General features: G+C 49.5%; 7 protein-coding genes across 7 annotated transcripts; 4 read left to right on the top strand and 3 right to left on the bottom strand.

Moving 5' to 3' along the window:
* Positions 1-1046: 1046 nt before the first annotated feature.
* NECHADRAFT_80894 (uncharacterized protein) lies at positions 1047-1493 on the bottom strand (the record flags this gene model as incomplete). The annotated part of the gene is made up of 1 exon (XM_003050985.1): positions 1047-1493. The coding sequence occupies one exon, from the start codon at positions 1491-1493 to the stop codon at positions 1047-1049; it is 447 nt and encodes a 148-aa protein (XP_003051031.1).
* A 494-nt stretch (positions 1494-1987) lies between these two features.
* Positions 1988-3016, top strand: NECHADRAFT_80893 (uncharacterized protein; the record flags this gene model as incomplete). The annotated part of the gene is made up of 1 exon (XM_003051400.1): positions 1988-3016. One exon carries the CDS (start codon positions 1988-1990, stop codon positions 3014-3016), a length of 1029 nt encoding a protein of 342 aa, XP_003051446.1.
* Positions 3017-3509: 493 nt separating this feature from the next.
* Positions 3510-4619, top strand: NECHADRAFT_93927 (uncharacterized protein; the record flags this gene model as incomplete). The annotated part of the gene is made up of 3 exons (XM_003051399.1): positions 3510-3570; positions 3600-3775; positions 3828-4619. The coding sequence occupies 3 exons, from the start codon at positions 3510-3512 to the stop codon at positions 4617-4619; spliced, it is 1029 nt and encodes a 342-aa protein (XP_003051445.1).
* Positions 4620-5076: 457 nt separating this feature from the next.
* Positions 5077-6391, bottom strand: NECHADRAFT_93926 (uncharacterized protein; the record flags this gene model as incomplete). Its single annotated transcript, XM_003050984.1, has 4 exons — positions 5077-5121; positions 5180-5453; positions 5508-5824; positions 5882-6391. 4 exons carry the CDS (start codon positions 6389-6391, stop codon positions 5077-5079), a joined length of 1146 nt encoding a protein of 381 aa, XP_003051030.1.
* Positions 6392-7783: 1392 nt separating this feature from the next.
* NECHADRAFT_80890 (uncharacterized protein) lies at positions 7784-8800 on the top strand (the record flags this gene model as incomplete). The annotated part of the gene is made up of 2 exons (XM_003051398.1): positions 7784-8562; positions 8617-8800. 2 exons carry the CDS (start codon positions 7784-7786, stop codon positions 8798-8800), a joined length of 963 nt encoding a protein of 320 aa, XP_003051444.1.
* Positions 8801-13244: 4444 nt separating this feature from the next.
* Positions 13245-14157, top strand: NECHADRAFT_100711 (uncharacterized protein; the record flags this gene model as incomplete). The annotated part of the gene is made up of 1 exon (XM_003051397.1): positions 13245-14157. The coding sequence occupies one exon, from the start codon at positions 13245-13247 to the stop codon at positions 14076-14078; it is 834 nt and encodes a 277-aa protein (XP_003051443.1). The 3' UTR covers positions 14079-14157.
* A 2384-nt stretch (positions 14158-16541) lies between these two features.
* On the bottom strand, positions 16542-18982 carry NECHADRAFT_41312 (uncharacterized protein; the record flags this gene model as incomplete). The annotated part of the gene is made up of 2 exons (XM_003050983.1): positions 16542-17416; positions 17491-18982. 2 exons carry the CDS (start codon positions 18980-18982, stop codon positions 16542-16544), a joined length of 2367 nt encoding a protein of 788 aa, XP_003051029.1.
* Between the last annotated feature and the right edge of the window lie 1302 nt (positions 18983-20284).

The following is a 20284-nucleotide window of genomic DNA, read 5'->3' as shown; positions in this document are numbered from 1 at the left end:
TCCGAACTAGGACAAGATGCCTTTCATTCTGGTTGGAAATCGATCCTTGCGCTAGACCCACGCTTCTTCAGCGCAGGCTTGTCCTTGGCTCGTGTACCACGTCGGAAAACCAATCTATCGCCAAAGGAGCAGGCTTTTGTTGCTCTTGCTGTTGACAGTGCCGCGACGCATCTTTACACCCCAGGAATCCATACACATATCAAGACTGCGCTGAGAGAAGGTGCTAATGTGAACGAGGTGATGGAGGTTATTGAACTAACCAGCACTCTCGGCATTCATGCCTGCAATGTCGGGGTCCCAATACTGGTAGAGGTTCTGAAAGAAGAGGGAAAGTTCCTAGAAGAGGTCACGAGGCCTTACGACGCAAGACAACTGCAACTGAAGAGAGAGTTCACCGCTAAGAGAGGCTATTGGCATGAGACTTGGGAAGAACTCTTGAGGCTTGACCCCGAGTTCTTCGAGGCCTATTTGGAGTTTTCCGGGATACCATGGGCTAGTCTAGACAACGGAAGAGATGAAAGGAAGGGATACCTAACACCCAAGGTGAGTTCATCTTAATCGGTCTCTGAATAAGACTGTAAATGACGAGAAGACGTACCGAAACTAACTCAAGGGTAGATGAAAGAGCTCATCTATTGTGCTTTCGATGCGGCATCAACCCATCTCTACATCCCCGGGCTCAAGCTACACATGAGGAATGCCCTTGGGTATGGTGCTTCGCCGCAGGATATTCTACATGTCTTGGAAATTGCAAGCCAACTGAGTCTACAAACAGCTTATGTGGCAGGTCCCATTCTACAGGAGCTATCTGGAAAGGGTCATTATGAAGCGCAATAGATAGATGCCTATACATAGGTATGATGCATATATTTAACCTCGAGTTTGCTACATTAGAGATTCAGGAAATCCTTTAACAGAGAAGCCTAAGCACAAAGACTGGCAAAATTTCTCTCATCTTTGATGCAGTGGATGAAGGCAGTAACACTACTCAGCACACACATTTCTCTAAACTACCCTCTTTATGTTTCAATACGGAGGATGCGCCTTTACTCCGCCTTGTTACCAAGTTCTCTTGCCTTCTCACCCGTCTCACTCATCTCGTCGAGTACTCTCTCGGCAATCTTCATAGCTTCCACGCCAGCCGGGACACCACAGTAGGTAGTGCAGTGAAGGATAGCTTCACGAATCTCAAGCTCTGTCAGACCATTGTTCCTCGCTCCACGAACGTGGACAGCGAGCTCCGGCCCACGGTTAAGAGCCATCAGCATACCAATGTTCAGCAGACTCCGTTGCTTCTTTTCCAGACCGGGCCGTGTCCATGCGTACCCCCAGCACCACTCTGTAACGAGCTCTTGTCCGGGCTTGGAGAACTCGGTGGACCCGTTGGCGAGGGCGCGATCGACGTAGACGTCGCCGACCACGCTGCGGCGCATCTTCAGGCCCTGCTCAAACAGCTCCTTGTGGAGCGCGTCGAGCTTGCTGTCCTGACTCATGGTGGCGGATGATAGAATCGAGTCCAGTGTTGGTCTAAAAGCGGCTTCTTGTGTCGTTTAAACGAGGAGAGAGGAACGATATCTTGGGGGGTTGGTCAACACGGCGTGAACAGTTCAAGAAGAGAGAGGTCGGTTACCAGAACAGCCAGGGCAATAGGATGAGGATGTGGTTGCTTACTTTCAGTATCAATGGTGAAAGAAGGCCGCTGGACTTTGTGAAAAAGGTTGGTACTTGAAATAAGTCGGTCATCGGTTATCTACTGCCGAATGCGTGGGGCATCGTCGTGGGGGATCTTGCAGCACAGCGTAATGTGGAGAGACATTGGAGTTCCCCTTTAACCACCCCCAGTGTGTCCACCCCGCATTTGGCAGAGGCATGCGAGTTGCACTGTTAAAGGAGACCTCAAAGAGTCAGTTTTTGAAACGGTCGGCGTGCTGATATTCTGAACTGGTTAATCCAAACCAGCATCCCGAGTCTCATCTCACAACCAACCATGCCTGCCTACGTTGTGGTCTCGGCCTTGGACGCCGGCCACATTACACTTCCCGAGAGGCTGCTCGTGACCGATGCGGACCCCAACCTCAGAGTAACGGTGCCTTCGCTGTCGTTCCTCATACAGCATCAGCCCTCGTCCCTCATAACCGGCAAAGACCAAAAGACGACCCGCATTGTCTTTGACCTGGGTGTGAAACGTGATCTCAACGGCTATCGAGAGATGCAGCTGGCCCACGTGGCTCAGAGACAGCCCATCATAACGGACCCAGACTGCGCTGAGAGTCTACGCAAGGGCGACCCCCACAGTAGAGCTTTGGACGGGAACTCCGATCAGCAGCTTCTAGACCCAGGCAAAGATATTGACTTTGTCATTCTTAGCCACGTCCATTGGGACCATGTTGGGACGCCATCAGACTTCCAGAATGCTACCTTCATCGTTGGATCAGGCACCCTGGACCTTCTAAAGAACGGTGCAGGGCCTCTTTACCCAGCCGAACTGTTCAACCAAGATGAACTGCCACGACTACGAACAGTTGAACTCCCGCCAGTCGAGAGACACCACAGCAATGAGTACAACGACACCCCTTACACTCCAAAGCACACCGACATACCCGCCGAGAGTGTGGTAAATCTGCCCCAATCGGCCAGTCAATGGGCGTGGCAACCACACTCTGTCTTTCCAAACGCCCTGGACTTCTTCGGGGACGGGAGCCTGTTTGTCATTGACAGCCCTGGTCATCTTTACGGCCACGTGAATCTTCTTGCCCGCCTCTCAGAAGATAGATACCTCTATCTAGGTAGCGACTGCTGCCATGACCCCAGAATCCTCAGCGGGGAAAAGAATATCGCAATGTACGACGACGGCAAGGGAGGGGTGAGAAGTGTCCATGTACACACCGAGACCGCAAAAGTGACACTGGATAGCATCTCTGGCTTCTTGAGGGACATAAGTATCGAGGATGCCCAGATAGAAGTTGTTCTGGCGCATGATAAGGTGTGGAGGGAGAAGAACCGCCACAGGTTCTAGCCGGGGACAATCTAATTGAGGTGGCTAACACTACTCCTAGGTTAATATTTGGACTTGACTATTCCTTGCGGCATGAGCTTCCCATTGATGATGCACAGCCCCTAAACCAGTCTTTACTCCTTAAGGTGAACAAGCCAGAGCGATTGTGACGATGTAGTCAGATAACGGAGGTTACACTATGAATCTAGTTAACGATCTGAGTAGTGAATACATGATACGGCCAGTAAAATCCTACAGGCCGATCAGATCAACTCCAACCGCGGGGTGCAGCAACACCCCACATCCCTCGTCGGCGAGGTTGAGGCTATCACCGAGTGTGGGGTAATGGGTGCTGAGATGTTATAATTGCCGCTATTTTGTGTAAAGGAATTGTCTTGACAAGACTCTGTATCGTTCCATACTTCCATTCCCCAAGCTGGCCATTTAGACCTCATCTGGAGAGCAAGCCGCATTGCCAGTCACTACAGTACCCTTCATAGCCAAGAGCAACAAGATGGCTGCTTCATCATCAGACACGGTGGCTTTCATTGGTCAGAGACCCCCCTCCACACTGGGTGTGAGAAGTCAACTAACCTGGTTTCAGGCCTTGGGGTGATGGGCTACCCAATGGCACTGAACCTGCAGGCCGGTTTGGGCCAAGACAAAACCCTTCTCATTTGCGACACAAACTTGGAAGCGTTGGACAGATTCCAAGCGGAGGCAAGGGGCACGGCAACAGTCAAGATAGTTTCTAACGGCTTTGAAGCGGCCAAGGCGGCAGTGAGAAATATTCCACCCTCCCAAGTGGCCGGCCATCTTCTGACGACCTCAGAATACAGTTTTTACCATGCTGCCAGGGTCTGGTGCCGTTAAATCGGTGTATTTAGACCCTCAAACTGGCATCCTCGCAGGTGCTGTGGCAGCCGCTGAGGAGTCGGGAAGAACCCCAGAACGCAAGATTGTAGTCGAATGCGGAACAATCGAGACCGACTGTATCCATTCTGTCGCAGATTCATGCCGCGAAGTTTCCTCTTCCAAGCTCTCGGACACTCTTGTCTTCGTTGACGCGCCTGTCTCAGGCGGGCCCATGGGCGCCAATGCTGCCACTCTCACCTTCATGGTGGGTTGCCCACCATCCTTGTCACAAGAAGTATTCCCCATTGTCAAGTCGTATCTGGGGCACATGGGCAACCGAGAGGGCATATTTCTATGCGGAGACGTCGGTGCGGGCACAGCTTTCAAGATAATCAACAACTATCTAAGCGCCATCACGTCTCTAGCCGCATCTGAGGCACTCAACATTGGCGTGAAAGCCGGACTTGACCCTAAAACGCTCACCGATGTCATTAATGCAAGTGGCGGCCAGTGCTGGGTTACAAGCAAGAGCAACCCAGTCCCGGGGGTTCAGGCCAACGTTCCGAGCAGCCGGGGCTACGAGGGAGGATTTAGGATTGAGTTGTGCGCCAAGGTATTGGGCATGGGAACCAAGTTGGCCGAGAGTGTCGGGGCGAGGACTATCTTGGACAAGCCCACACAGCAAGCATTCAGCGAGGCAATGGGGGATGAAAGGTATTCTGGGAAAGATGCAAGGGTCGTTTACCAGTGGCTAAATAAGTCTACATAGATTGCATTGGCCATCATGGCTTTGATATGTTGATAACTGTATTTCTCAGGCTAAGTTGCCTCGACTGCCCCCTAGGTGTGCAATGCGGTTGATTTACTTATTAACTAAGGCCGAAAGCTCTGTAACATAGAGAGGGATTAGCTTGATCTATTAACTGACCTAGTAATCATACTGCCAGAAAGAAATTCCAAGGCTACCGGAGAGGTTACGCCCTTTTTCATGTATTCGTAGTGGTTCGTGTTTTAAAGGGATACAAACATAAATAAACACGCAAGGCAATGACACTAAAACGTCATCTACTATGAGAACAAGAGAAGTAGAGGTTGACAGTACGATAACCCGCTCCGGTTGAATGAAATGTCAAGTTTAGTCCAATGCGGTGTGGCTGATTTCCTCCTATACTAAGACTAAATTCTCGTCTAGGATACTCGATTCTTTTCTGCTAAAGCAAGAAAGCCTACTTGTAGTATTGGGTGAAATCATGCTGGATCGCCTTGACCGCCTGTATCATAGTGAGTCCTCAAGCTATTCTTGCCAAGTAAAAGAATGAAAATACTCACATTTTGGAGCTCTTGGGAGTATGCTGGATCAGTCTCTGCTTTCTTGAGCATCTGGAAGAAGTCATCCGTCTCGACGGCTCGCTCAGGATCCGTCTCGAACAACCTGCGCAAGTTGGAACTCGAAACTACATCAATGACATCCAGCCACTTTTGTCGCCTGATCTCGTCATATTTGTCCAGAATCGTGGCATCTGCCTTGTTCTCATACATGCCTCGGAGACAGTCATAGAGCCCGCCGACATCGACGATCCCTCCGGTAAGGCCCAGGCCACCGCTGTTGGAGTAGTGAGCATGAAGACTCTGACTATTTAGAAACAAGTGGCCTTACAAAGGGTTACAGAGATGCGCGGCGTCCCCTGCAAGCAGAAATCGTCCTTGACGCATAGACGTGGCCAAACGTTGATGGACCTTGTAAGGGCTGAAGTTAACGAGCTTATAGTCGGACGGACTTGGATGACCGGGCAGCATGTCTCTGAACTTGGTAGGCTGACGCTCCCGTAATTCCTCAAATGTGAGGCCGGGAAGCTCACCGTAACTCACTCGCCATAGCCCATCTTTTGTGATCTTGGCGGCCATGTAGTAATGCTCGGGGTGCACAATGAAATTTGAGTCATTCCATTTGAACTGGTCAAAGTCGTAGTACACCTGCGGAAATAGTCAGTGTCCCAGGGTATTAAAACACTCATGATTGAGAAGACGAACATTTGTTGCTACAATCTGTTCGTCCCAAGTCCTACCCGGGAACTCCGAGTCACCAAAGAGCGAACGGCGGATTTGACTATTTGCTCCATCGCAGCCAACGATATAGTCGGCGCTGAGCTTCTTCTCGCCATCAGGGGTTTCTGCGACTACCCAGGCCTTGTCCTCGTTCTGACCGATGCCAGTGACCTTGTAGTCAAACAGAATCTTGACATTCTCATGTTTCAAGAGATGCTTTCTGAGAATTTCACCTAGCTGGTCCAATGGCAGACAGACCATGCGGTCAGGGTCGTCAGACACGTTTCCGGCATCCAACGTCACTATGGGTGTGCCATCCAGCTTGCGCCAGGTGAGGCCTGCTGGCATGAATCCTCGCTCACGAAGGTCATCACCGACGCCGGCCCGGTTGAGCTCATGCATCGAAGCTGCAGGATAGTGCGTCGCTCGCGGGTTCTTATCCAGGTTGCTCTTCATATCAAGAAGGGTAACAGGGATTGAACTCTGCGCGAGCATCAGAGCTAGAAGAAGCCCAGATGGCCCTGCACCGACAATTATATCCTCCCATTAAGATCAGCTTGGGATTCGATACTTGGATATCGGTTCTAAAGTCTGCCTTACATCGTTAAAGCCGGGAGTGGGAGATGACATGGTGTGCTTAGGTATAGTGAAGAAGCTGAAGACTTTGCTGATTATGGATCCTGACTATGTGCAAATCCAACCGCCCCGGGCTCCAGGCCGAGTTATCTACCCGTTAATCTCTCCATACGCTCAGAGTTATCATGCGTCTAATTCTAGGAGCATTTACTGACAAGCGCTCGTTTGGGGACCCGTTTCCCCACATGTACACCTACGAAAAAAGAACTCCCCACATTGGATAGGCTTGACGTGGAGTAAGCATCTAAACAGACAAAGCCAAACAGAGTGGGGTTATTTGCCCAAAGTTGAACATGGGGGACCAGTGAATGAATTGACGGAGGGCTGGAGGAGGAGCCATACAGTTCTCTTGTAGTATCCAATCCTCTCAAGGATAGATGGCCAGTGCGATTATAATTGCCTGGGAGATTAACATGGAGTCTGCGCGAGATATAATCCAAGAAGCAAGGGGTAAAGCCCCTGCCTCGCTGGTGAAATTGATTGCGATTGTCGTTGCTAGTATCAGTCGACAGAAAAGGTCAGTGTAGTAGCAACGTGAATATGCAGGGAAATTGAATGAAAGAGGGTTTATAATCAAACGGATATGCTCGGAAGAAGTAGATGGAGTTGCGCGATGTCAGCTTGCTTGACTCAGCGCGATACCCGGATCCTGATGTCATGGAAGAGGTTATGGGGGCGGAGAATATTGACATAAATATTAGCGTTGACATGACCGAGATGGAGTAATCCTTGCACCTGCTAAGCTGGCAATATTTTACTGCCTGAGCTTGCAGGATAATCTAAGGTGGTACCACAGAACAGAACACCAGGGAAGTTGAGCATGTCTTCTTAAATATGACACAAATCTAGATACAATTTAACAAAAAACCTTGACTTATTTTTTAATTTAATGCAAGACTTTAAAGCTTTTCAATAGACTTTTACCATACTTTATTAATCACCTCTAGGGAGGCATGTCATGATCCCGGGTAGGCAACTGCTGCCTTTTAAGCTTTACGGCAAGAAGCCATGCAGATGAAGCTAAATTGACAAACCCAATCTTCCCTCATCATAGCTTCTTGCGTCTTCTTCTGACTTCTTCTTCTTGTTCCTCTTTCTATCGATGCCCCAGACCGAGACACGCACACACACACACACATCCAAAGCGTTGCAGGAAGCGCGTTACGCTGTTTAACGAGAAAACCTGAGAAACAATCAAATTTTTTACAATCTACAGCGAAGGTTGTGAAACTGCCTCATATCGTCGAGAGCATGGACTCTTTTCATTTACCTGATCCTGAAGCGCCGCCTCAGTACGAGACGTTGAAGACCCCAGCGGTGAAGATGCCAGCTACGTCCGCGGATAACCATTCACACTGCGTGAAGCCATCAAACGAATCATGCTTAGATCTCGACCAACGCTCTCAAAACATGACCATGAGGGATTGGATACGGAGGAGAAAGGGTTTCATCGCTGCAGCATGTTTGCGGAGCTGTTGCGAACTGTCTAGGGCTTCTCTGCTCAGCAGAACTTCGAGGTCAACGATGAGGGCTTATTGCAACGCGTGGCTAGATCGACTAGGCCCAGGACGTCTTCATAGAGGGTTCTCTGATGCATTCGCTGTTTCTCTGGGTCCCCGACTCCCGATAGCCGGCAGGCCACTGGAGATTGGGGAGCGTGCGATCTCTGTCGGCCCTGAACACGACTGGACAATTGAGTGGGGATGGGTCCTTAGACTACGAGCGTATACTCACCCTGAGAACCCTAGTTGTTCTCACTGGTCCGTCGATATTGGCATTTTCTTCCGGGACTTGCCACGCCTGCTGAGCACTGGTGGCATCTCATGGGATAGAGCACATGTTGATCAGAGTGACTTTCGCCACTGCATCAACACAGGCCCGGATGGGGCACGCCCATGGGCGCAGTCTTCGACCTATACACCCAAGGTCCCAAGCCTCAGTTGGCGAGCTGAAGCTGTCCACAGATCGCGCCATCTGCCTCAAGGCCGGAACAGTCTCGTCAGTCTTCTTTCTTCAGAAACAGTCTACCAGTGAGCAACGATGCCCCTATATTTTCAACCATTTAAAACTAACTCTAGATCTAGGGCCGAGATCTATCAGCGAACGGCGGCAGGGAGAGCTACGCGTGTTATGGCTTATAACCGGGGAGTGGGTTACGGGAATGATATCGCGGGCCAGCCTCTAGATGTGTGGCATGATGGCCTCCCTGAAAGATTTGGCCAGTTTATCCGGCCTTTGATGCCTTTTGATCCGTATGGTGCAGAATAAAGTAGAAGGATAGGGAGGATAATACTCGGCTGAGATCAGTGCCTGGTGATTGATAGGTGGTTTGCACGTCGAGTTGGGTTGGAAATGTAAAGAAAAGAGGCGGTTCTGTATGCGTCTGTTTCTGATTAAGATGTAAATTCGGAAATGCTCTAACGGCCCAAGGAAATCTGTTTATGAATGCGAACCCGTCATGGTGGCCCTCATGTGCGGCTGTGAAGGCAATCAGCTTGCCTCGTAAGGCTCCCACAAAGCTTTCTATCGTGACACGAGCTCCTGCATACGGCAATGTAGGAACCAAACAACCTAGCACACATCATTGCACACCTTCAGTGCTCTGCAACGCCATTCTCTTGCCTATAGTTGCTGCAAGAATGCCTTAAAAGGCATATGAAGCGGCTGAAAGAGGCGGGGTAGTTCAGCGTGCAGGACTACTTGCTACCTATAGCCAACGAGGGCATATAGTATGAGGCTTGGCATGACTTATAAGAACTGCTTGATTCGCTATCTCGAGTGGCATGAGCTCGGGTCTGAGAATACCTACCGGTGGCGGAGAAAAAAGAATATTACTCGTCTGCCAAAGTGTAATGGATTTCAGCTGGAAGAAGCCACAATAGGATATACGTATCATGTAGGCACTGGGGGTGGTATTTAGTCAAGTCTCCCCCACTGGAGAAGATGCGAAACTCTCCTTGTGATCCAGCCCTGTTACCAGTCTTTCCGCAAACCTCACAATGAATCTTATTGCTGCCTTGACGAGAGCCGTGTTTGTAATCCTAGTTGGAAACACGGCCGCCCTAGCACCACCCGCAGTTACATCAACCAGTGACCTACGGGATACCAGCCCGTCCCTGCAGAGACTCGAGGTTCGACAGGCCGCGTCTGACTTTGCCGAGGTGCTTTCGGGCACTCTCGCCATCACGGTTGCGCCCGATGCCACTTGCGGATTTGATTACCTAGGCGAACCGGCCTTGATATGTGAACCAGATCGATCCTGCACATGGGAAAGGGAGCGGCATGCGCGCGTGTTCTGTGGTTGGGCTACCTTTTGCTCCACCTGTCTCGATAGTTTAACATACTTCAATATGATCTTCAAACTTAGTTAACGTACTTGATAAGCAAGTGAGCCAGTCAAGCAAGTGTGCCAAAAATCCCTCAACCTACATCCTCTCCATTTGATCAATTAATTCTCAACCACCCAGCATGTCACAGTCTAATTGTGAGGCTAGAATGCTTCTTGCCCTTCGGGCCCTTCAAAATAACCCAAAACTAAGCCTCCGACGCGCCGCAGATACATATGAGGTTAATCGAATGACATTACGTCGCCGACAGCACGGCATTCAATCTCGACGCGATACTATCCAGAAATCACGTCGGCTATCTAATCTAGAGGAAGAGATCATTATTCACTTTATTCTCGACCTAGATTCGCGAGGATTTCCTCCCCGGCTACGTGCTGTTAAAGATATGGCTGATCAACTGCTTGCCGACCGCGACGCGTCACCGGTTGGCACGCGTTGGGCTCATAACTTCGTCAAGCGACACCCAGACCTTAAGACGCGTTTCTTTCGTAAATACGACTATCAGAGAGCCAAATGCGAAGATCCAACCATTATCCGCGATTGGTTTCGGCTTGTGGCGAATACAATCGCGAAGTACGGCATCCGATCAGATGATCTCTATAACTTTGATGAGACTGGCTTTCTTATGGGCATGATTGCAAGCGGAATGGTTGTCACAGGTGCAGAAAGGCGTTCAAAGCCGAAATCAGTGCAGCCTGGAAACCGGGAATGGATTACAGTCATTCAAGCGATTAATGCGGAAGGCCAGGCGATCCAGCCGTTCATCATCGGTGCGGGCCAATATCACCTCGCCAACTGGTACCGAGAAAGCAACCTCCCGGGCGATTGGGCCATTGCGACGACCCAAAATGGCTGGACCGATAATGAGACTGGTCTAGAGTGGCTAAAGCACTTTGACCGGTGTACAGCTAAGCGATCAAATAGTCGCTATCGTCTCTTAATCCTTGATGGCCACGAAAGTCACCACTCCATCGAATTCGAGAGATATTGTGAGGAAAAGAAGATCATCCGGCTTTGTATGCCACCTCATTCCTCTCATCTGCTCCAGCCCCTTGACGTCGGGTGCTTTAGCGTGCTGAAGAAGGCTTATGGTCGAGAAATAGAGCATCTGATCAGATGTTCTATAACCCACGTTTCAAAGACGGAGTTCTTTCCGGCCTTCCACGCCGCACACAAGGCCACTATGACGGAAAGAAATATCAGGGGGGCTTTCAAAGGAGCTGGGCTTGTTCCTCTTGACCCAGAAACTGTGATCTCAAAGCTTGATGTTCAGCTACGGACGCCAACGCCGGTTGAGGAGGCAGCTGAGCCGTCGACCCCTTGGGCTTCAAGGACCCCAAAGACCGTGATTGAGGCCGGATCTCAGTCTGAATACCTCGAAAGGCGGATCAGAAGGCATCAAAGTAGCTCCCCAGAGTCAATTTTAGAGGCTCTACAGTCTCTTGCGAAGGGAACAAAGGCTGTTATGCATCGGGTTGCCTTATTGACCGCTGAGAACAAAGACCTTCGAGAGGCAAATAAGATACTAAGCCGGCGGCGGAGGGCAAAAAGGACTAGACTGCAGAAAAGAGGGGTAATGACGGTAGAAGAAGGAAGGCAAGTAATTGATCAAATGGATGTGGATGCGCAGGTAGTGGCCGAATCGTCGAGGAGTGGTGGTCGAGGAAGGTCGGTCGGACCGGGTGTTCGGCGCTGTGGTGTATGCGGCAAGCCCGGCCATAATGCAAGGACCTGTCAGGTAGTGATTGAGACATCTGGGGAAGGGTATAGTGAGTAGTTTTAATTGATTAAATGGTTTATGGTGTTTTTATTGCGATTTCTATCTAGAGGGGGAGGGGAAAGTGGCACACTTGCTTGACTGGCTCACTTGCTTATCAAGTACGTTATAAGAAATAAGAAAATTATTTATTTTTTTATCTTTTTAAGCTCTAATCTCTTAATACTATATCTTTAAATACGATGCCTATAAGAACTATAATCGATCGGCGGCATAACCCTAATAACACTGCCGCTGCTGCTATTGCCGCTATTGCTGCCGCCTATAGATGGGTTGTGGAGGACACGTTGCCGGGGCTTCTTTGGGGAGGGGATCAAGGGTTTCAAGTCGTTGAGTCTTAGGAGTGACTCAAGCTGCCGAGAAGGAAGGTTTCGGTCGTGAAGATACAAAGGTTTAGGTGGTGGCTACTGGGGTGAGTTAATAGGAGCACGGGGAGAGATATCTTAGTTAGAGCTTGAATGCAATATCTCGGCGAATTGCCAAATCGTTGGCGCACATATCATCTTTGAACACAATGATACTTCGATACAAAGGTATGCGGCACTGAGTGCCGTACGAACAAGCTCACTCATTCCTGGTGAGTTAAGAAGCTTAAGATATTGTTTTTGTTACTTTGGCTAACGTCTCTACTCGCAGCACTTCATCTGAGGCTCCATATTGTCTTTGGGTTCGTTTCGGCAGCGGCATCATCCATTACACATGCGACTCGATAGCACCAGCTCGTTCCACAATCACTAGTACACGAAGCCTAGAGAAGCGGGAGTTTTCCACTGTAGTTCTAGTCGACAGAACACCGGCCGAGACTCCTGGGCCAGGTCCGGGCCCTCCCATCGGTGCGATAGTGGGAGGTGTAGTCGGCGGCGTGGCTCTCATCGGCCTGATTGTTCTGGGAGTTTTTGGATTGCGCATACTCAGTCGTCGTCGAAGCGGCAACCAGGCCACTCCAAGCCCTGCACCGAGGTTCCCAGTGCAGGAACAGATACAAATGCCAAATGCAAAGGCGGTCTCGGCATCATCGAACCCACCTCAGCTGGATGGATAGAATCAAACCTCTCAGGCGCTGTCTCAAAGCAATGCTTTATCATCTCACAGAGCATCTCAATTGGTTTACGCACTGCCTGTTACTAGTAACACGCCAAGTCTTGGTTCTTCTGTCAGGACCCCTAGATCGAGGACTTATTATGTCAAGATTCCACGTAGGAGATCTAGTGGATTATTATCTCAGTTAGCGTTGTAAGTCTTGTTGAAGTTCTTAAGATTCTAGCATTATATAGCAGATATGGCAATTTGGTTTAGCCTAGGTTCGTGTTCTATTTCATCACATGGTCAACCAACGAGCTGATGGTGCCAAGTATGTCCTAGTTAAAGAGTACAACCATTTGTGTGGAACAACCACAGATATTCAAGTACTCCTTAGCGATGGCTTGCTTGCTTGCTTTTGATACAGCTGCATAAGCTCGGCTGCCCAGCCGATGTGATGGATGCCTAAAGAATGCCCTGTCTTCTCCACCATTGAGAGCCTTTTCCCTCCCAATATCACGTAACCATAGACATCCTAGTTTGCTTCTTCCCTGGCATCAAAACCACCATGGCTTCTTTCAGCCCCCAGCCATCTTTCCATCTATGCCCTGACTTCAATATCTCCCCACCACCCGATGGCCACCTTGAGCTGGGCTCCGTACTACGAGGCATCGACCTGAACAGTGTCCTTTCCCCGCTCGATTGCGGCGATACTGTTGAAATCCCCGCTTCCCAGAAAATCTTCCGTTCCGAGAAGACGGGTTTCAGCCGCTCGCTGAAGGAGCTGAGAGGCATCGAGGGCAGCATCTGGGCCAAGATTTTCGGCAGCGATGGACTAGGCGCAATGTTCTCATTCTTGCGTAAGCGCGAGAATGACGAAATCCTCACAGTCCAGAAGCTTCTCGTCGAGTACTTTATCCCTACACCCGAGTACACGAAGGACGCCCTGGAAATCGACAGTGTTGCTTTTCACATTAATAACACAATGAGAAAGAAGCCGATTTACCTCATCACTGGGCTCATGTGGACTGAGGGCGCCAAGTTATCCAAGGTCTCATCCAAGAAGATCCAGGTCAGCAGCCAGGCTGCTGCCACTGACCCAAATTCGGGCATTACAGCCGGCGGGACCGCCTCGTACGACAACGAGGAGAGCCTTGCCTCTAGCTTTGACGGATCTACTCCGTTCATCCTCGGTATTCGGGTCCGTAAGATCTGGTGGGACAAGGCCGGAGTGAGACAGGAGGAGGAAGACGTTGTGGGAGCAACACTCAGTGATTCCAAGGCGATGGATGAGGGAGGGCCGCGGTATATCGATGATGAAGCTGCTAAAATTCCTGGACAAAATATCGTGGACGAGAGTCAGCAGGGAGTGGTAAACCCCGTCACTTGGATCCTGCCCTGAAGTAGCAACAATTTCACGTCGACCCAGCAGAAGTATCTTGAAATACACTGCCAGAAAACGGATCGGGCACATTAAATCTATAAAATTGAGCCTCAGGCCTTGAGATGATACACTCATCCCCATTATTCGCTCTCCTATCTCCATATCCACAGCACTCCTCATACCATCTGGTACCCCTCACCCAGTTATACCCCTCACTCGGTCAGCAAAAAAAATATTCCCCCATACAAAATACGATTTTTCATTTAAATAGTTCTTAAACAAAAGCGAAGCTATTAGTATGGAAAAATATCTATTTTATTGAAAATTGCATGGAATTTAACATTTTAACGTTACTTCCCTAGTGACGTATGCGGTATAGCCATATAGCACTAATATAAACTATCTTAAAACGCCTCCCTTATCACCCTCCCTCCGCCAAGTCTCATCGGATTTTTCTCTACACTAGCCTCCTAAAACGATGCTTAAAATGCCCTAGACGCCTTATATAGAGGATGATGTTATTGAAGCTATGCTAGATGTCACAGATAATAGACTCTCGCAGTATAAGGCCGCCCAGAAGTATGGTATGCCCCAGACCACCCTCTCTAACCGACTAAGAGGCATACCGCCTAAACCTAAAGTCACCCATCTTGCCTAGCTATTATCCAAGTCCTAAGAGACCAGGTTAGTAACCTAGATACTCCGGCAAGAGGCCCTAGGCTATGCTCTATCCCACAGTCAAGTCCGTGCTACCGTCGCTGCCCTCCTACGACAATAAGGCAGGGAACGGCCTATCGGTATATATTGGCTAGCCAGGTTTATAAAACGGCATCCGTCTATAAAGACAAAGATCGGAAAACGCTAGGAGGCGTCGAGATTTAATTATTTTACCCCGACTGCCGTTAATTAATACTTTAATATCCGGGAGAAGGAATATAGCTAGATCAAACCCGAGAATACTATTAATATTAACGAGGGCGGTATTATAGCCGGATTTAGTAAGTATTAGTCGTTCTGGCCATTGAATGAGCTAATCTATTAGAATATAGGCTTAGATTCCTTGGTTATTGGCAATAGCGACCCTAGGAGGAAGACCTTCCTTAAGGGCTCTTAGTCCTATACTTAGACTAGCTTTATTAAAGCCGCGATTATAACTAGCCGTCTTCTAAAACCGGGGATTATCTTTAAAGGCAAAGAGCTTTAGTAATAGTAGTTTATCGATGAGCTTAGGGAGGTGGCCGATTGGTATTATATCACGTCCGATAACGGCTAGATAGATAACTATATCGCAGTCGAGTAGCTCAGAGAGGTCTATCTTCCCTAAACGCAACCGGAAGATAAGTCTAATGCGAGGCTTATTATACTAGATAGCTATCGAAGCCACGTATCTATGCGTATCTGCCTGTTCTGAACTTTCTGAACTAAAAATGTCGCTGACTCTTAATCTAGGATAAGTAGATAGCTACGTGCTTTTTAAATAATATATATTGCTATTACCTACCAGCTCACTACTCCCACGGCCTATAGCCACTCGATAATAGCCCATTTAATACATCTAAGGCTACCTATTATAAAGAACTCCAAAAGCTAATAAGCCTAACCGACTCTGCGCCGGTAGATAAAGTCAACTTCATTAGGGCCTATGCTAAAGCCAGGGAGGTAAGTATAATAAAGAAGAATATCCTCTCGGGCTAGCGAGTAACTAGAAATTAGCCGGTTTCACGACGGAAAGCACTTATATATCCAGAGATTCAGCTAGATAAGAAGGAAACTATACCTATATTAGATAGCCTAAGCGATGGGCAACGCGACTCTAATAATACGCTAAAGACTAGCTATCATATCAGGGATCTAGGGAAGAATAAGAGCCCCTCAACGAGAAGGCGCTATTCTATAATATCAAAGGGTTTCAAAGCACAAGAGTCAAAGATCGCCTCGCTAAGCGCAAGAGTAGCCAGTTTAGAGGAGGAAGTCAGGTAATTAAGCAGAGGCAAGAAGAGAAAAGCGATACCGAATCCCAACAGGAAGTTCATAACACTAGCCGAGGCTCTAGTGGCTAGTAAGACTATTTCCAAGTCAAACGAAGCAATTAAAGAGGCAGAATCTATTGAGGAGGTGATCGAGGTAGGAGGGGTAGAAGAGGATAAGGGCTCAGATTCGGAGGCGGAAGAATTACTAGTTATATGGACCCGCGTAGGCCGCGCAATTAAAAGACCAAGAGGATATTAAAATACATTTAATTCTAATCTTAATCCTAAACATGAATTTATTTTTGCTATTTTTATTAGGTTCTTGCCAGCATAATAAAAAATCGCATTTTATATAGAAGAATATTTTTTTGGCTGACCGGGTGAGGGGTATGACCGGGTGAGGGGTACTAGATAGTAATTACTTAAAAAGTAACATAACCTCATAGCATACCCAGAGGGTAGATCAAGGCAACCCAGTCAAATAGATACAGTTTTACACTACTCCTCATAATTACGCAAACTGAAATCTCAAGACCCCTCCTGCCTGACAACCGATCACAACCACGTTTCCAGATACCGTAGAAGATGATACTCGATACAGTGGAGGAAGCCACAGCACTGGATATCCGTCCTTTGTGATCCAATCATCACCATCGCTGACCTCAAAACCAACGTGATAGTCCGTCTCTAACTCTGCCTCTGTCGCCTGGGCCAGTCCCCGTGAGTCGATTGACAGAGGCCCGCGGTCCGTCATGAAAAGTGTGGCACCTCGATGCCTTAACGAACGGCTAGTGAGCTGCCTGGTAGATGGAAAGCGTCGCACAAGAGTGCGCGATAGCACGTCCCAGACCTCAATGGTGTCGATGAGAGTTGCCAGGACAAGCTGACAGCCATCCGAGGAGAATGCGAGTGCTGCAACCCCAGGCTCATCGATTCTGGGTAATCGGCGATATGCCTTTTTCTTATCAACATCCCAGATTCGCACTGAACCTTGATATGTGCCACATGCCAGCCATGGATGGTAAGAGAAGCTCATGCACGATACTCCCTCTGCCCTAAACATCCAGGTGGTTTCGAGCGTGCTCATATTCCGGATCATGATATAATCTCCAGAAACCATGGCGAGCAGCGAGCCATTAGGTGTGAGCTCAAGCACTTGGATCCGGCTCAGGTCTATCTCAGAGGACGAATTGCTGATCGCCTGCCCTGTAACCCAGAGAGGTGCTTGTTCCTTGAAATGCTGCCTGACTGGTGTTTCGTTCTCACTAAACACCAGAGCTGACGCGTATAACTGCATGGGCGAGGCCTGCAAAGCAGGCTTGAAGTCAGTGGCCAGGCGAATCAGGTCCTGGGTTAGGTCCCTCAGGTTCTTCAAGGGAGTCCATTCTTCGGCATCCTAAGAATACAGTTAGCGATCGTCTTAGTCTTGACTCACTGGGTCGCCAAACTTACAAACAAACCGATAAAGGTCTCCATCCCTGATATGTCTATGTCTCCTTGAATCAACATCTGAGACTCCAGCCAAAATAGGCCAAATGTTCTTAGAAACGTTAACACGCTGATGAGGTCCGCAAGCGCACTCGTCCCTCCACCTTCCACGAGGCGGCGATGTGCGGCAAAATGATGGATCCAGTACATGGTGGCATATCGCACGGGGGCTAATGGGTCGGGGGTTGGTCGATGGATGCAAGAATAGGGTTGTCCTGTCGCTCCGAGGGCATACATATCGCGATGAAGGATTCCAGAGAGTGAGGCGAGGGACCTAATGAAGATATGCTTGTGCTGGAGCGCGGCGTCAGCAGGGGGAATCTTGGTGCGAATGTAGTCCCTCGCTGATCTGTCAATGAAATCGACGGTGTCTCCGCGAATTGTTAAGAAAGAGCCACAGTTGGATGTGATAAAGTATCTGAGCGCTTCATCTTTGTGGAAGAACTCGAACGGCTTGACAAGGATCTTTAGCTCTGCTACCGTCTGAGGACGATACACGGTGGCGACGATAGCCAAGACCTCCTGGCAGAGTTCTCCATCCCGCGAGCGGCGAGTGGTGAGATGAAGCTTGTCATAGAGCGACAGAACGCCAGCCGGCAGCGAACTTAGGAATTTCAGTATGTCCCAAGGTGGATGGTTTTCCAGCTCGCGACACACCGTGGATACCCAGAGGAAGTCGCCTCCGGCGTTGAAAACCAGGTAGGCATAGATATCACTTCTCACCGAGTCCTCGTAGTTCTTGAGCACTGCCAAACATTCCGCTCTGTACCTGGCGTAGGCGCCGACGGCCTGGGAGATTTGATCCTTGGCCAAGTCCAGATCGATCACTGCAAAACTGCCCTGTGTCCGGGTATCCAGCCGTGGACGAAGACTCATGCCGCCACGGCTCGACAAGATCCATTTCGAAGGAAAGTCCGAAGATGATCGGGTGATGAACTGGAACAGTTCCCCCACCTCTGCGGTGCGTTCGTCTACATTATCAATGATCAAGACTGCATCATTCATCGACGGGTGGCCCAGTATGGCTTGGAGTACCTCGCCTAACCCTTGCCAGGAAGCCAAGTCATCAGATAGGGCTTTCCCGGAGAGGTCGTACTTCTCTCGGACATATCCAAGGAGGTTTGGCCGTTGCTCAACAAGGTGGCGAATCAACTCGCCCACCACAGCTGCGGCAGTGTCGAGATAGCTGCTAGTTCCCTGATAGAGGGAATAGGAGACGACCGTGTCAGAGATCCCACATAGCTCATCGATGATCCCGCAGAGCAGCACAGTTTGGCAATGCCCGGTATCACCATTGATCCAGAGCAGTTGAGGCTGTGAGCTATGCAAGAACCTTTGAAAGTTTGCATCTTCAATGATCCAAGCGTACACCTCCCTTGGAAGACTACCTGCTGCACCTTCAATGCATTCCTTGACAGCGCTCAGGTCTGTGCCATATAGATGCTGTAGAAGTTGTATGTCCATGTCATCCTGACTTGCCTGGATTCCCTGATCCGACGATTCGGCGTCTTCGACCAGTGAAACAAGGCTTGTGCTGTCAGAAATACTGTGGGATAGAGACAATGGATGAGGAGCCGGAGAACCAATGGCGCCCCACGGGCTGTAAAGGGTTTGCGCCTGGATGGTAGGAGTGCTTCCAGATAGAGGCTCTGACCAAGGAACTGGAGGACCACTGCCGTATATGCTAACCCATGGGTTGTAGCTGCCTGGCAATTGGAAGTTGGGAGGAAGGGGAGTACCTAAAACCTGGGACAATGGCCGAGGAGCCGGAGTGCCCCTGTTTGAGTTGCCCCATGGGTCATAGGTGCTTTGTGACTGGAGAAAGGCTTCGAGAACCTGAGCATCCCAGGCTGGAAACACACTCTTCAAGGTCTCGATAGGCAGGGGAATGTCAAAGTCCGAGAGGCCTTCCACGATGCATTTCAGAATATCCAGTGATCGCTTGCAGTTGAGCAGCAAACCAAACAGTGCACGTCGAGAATACAAAACTTGTTCTGTGGGTGCGTAAGGATCCGGGTAAGAGCGCACCTCCCAGACCTCGTCGGTACAGTAGTTAGCCAGGGTAGCATAGATCCCTTGGTCGGCCGAGGATAGTGAAGCGTTGAAGAACTCATACAGAGACTCTCTGGTGAGGCTCTCTTCAAATCGCATGCCGCTGCTGAAATCGACGTATGGATCTCTTTGTGGTAGTAACCTCGTCATGGTCTGGACAGCCTCGTCTGCCTCCATGGGAAAGCCGGCCTCTGCGAAATGGTTTGCGGCCTTTTTCAGGAGATTACCGGCCTCTCTCATGTGTTTGATGATCTTGTCCTCCTTCCCGTGAAATGGGTCTGGAGGCGCAAATAGCGCCCAATCCATCGGTTCTGTTTGAGGGATATCTTCGTCTTGTGGCGCTTCCTCGTCTTCATGGGCTCGCACTGGACTCATGTCGCCGAGTGATGCCAGAAGATCAGTACTTTGAGTCTCTAGTCCCTCGGTCTCAAACTCATCACCCAGTGTACTCCTTTCGCCAGGGTTAGAGTCACCACTAGGAGCCTGAGAGCTGGCAAAGTCGGTGTCTTCTCCATCCGCAAGGTTCTTGGTTGATAACCTCGGAGTAAGTAATGCTAGGAACTGCAAGTGTCCAGCAATGTGATCCATCATCTTTTTGTGCTTTGTTGGCTTCATCTCCGACCTCGGGGCGGTGGGCGTCTCCGGGTCTGCTCGACTCTCTTCCTCCTCGGGGACATCAAATCGGACACTCTTTCCGCCGGGGAGATCACCTGC

This window comes from Fusarium vanettenii (assembly GCF_000151355.1).
Source record: "Fusarium vanettenii 77-13-4 chromosome 5 genomic scaffold NECHAsca_5_chr5_3_0, whole genome shotgun sequence".
Taxonomy (NCBI): domain Eukaryota; kingdom Fungi; phylum Ascomycota; class Sordariomycetes; order Hypocreales; family Nectriaceae; genus Fusarium; species Fusarium vanettenii.
The sequence above is the reverse complement of the archived record's forward strand: the minus strand, read 5'-3'. Positions and strand labels throughout refer to the sequence as shown.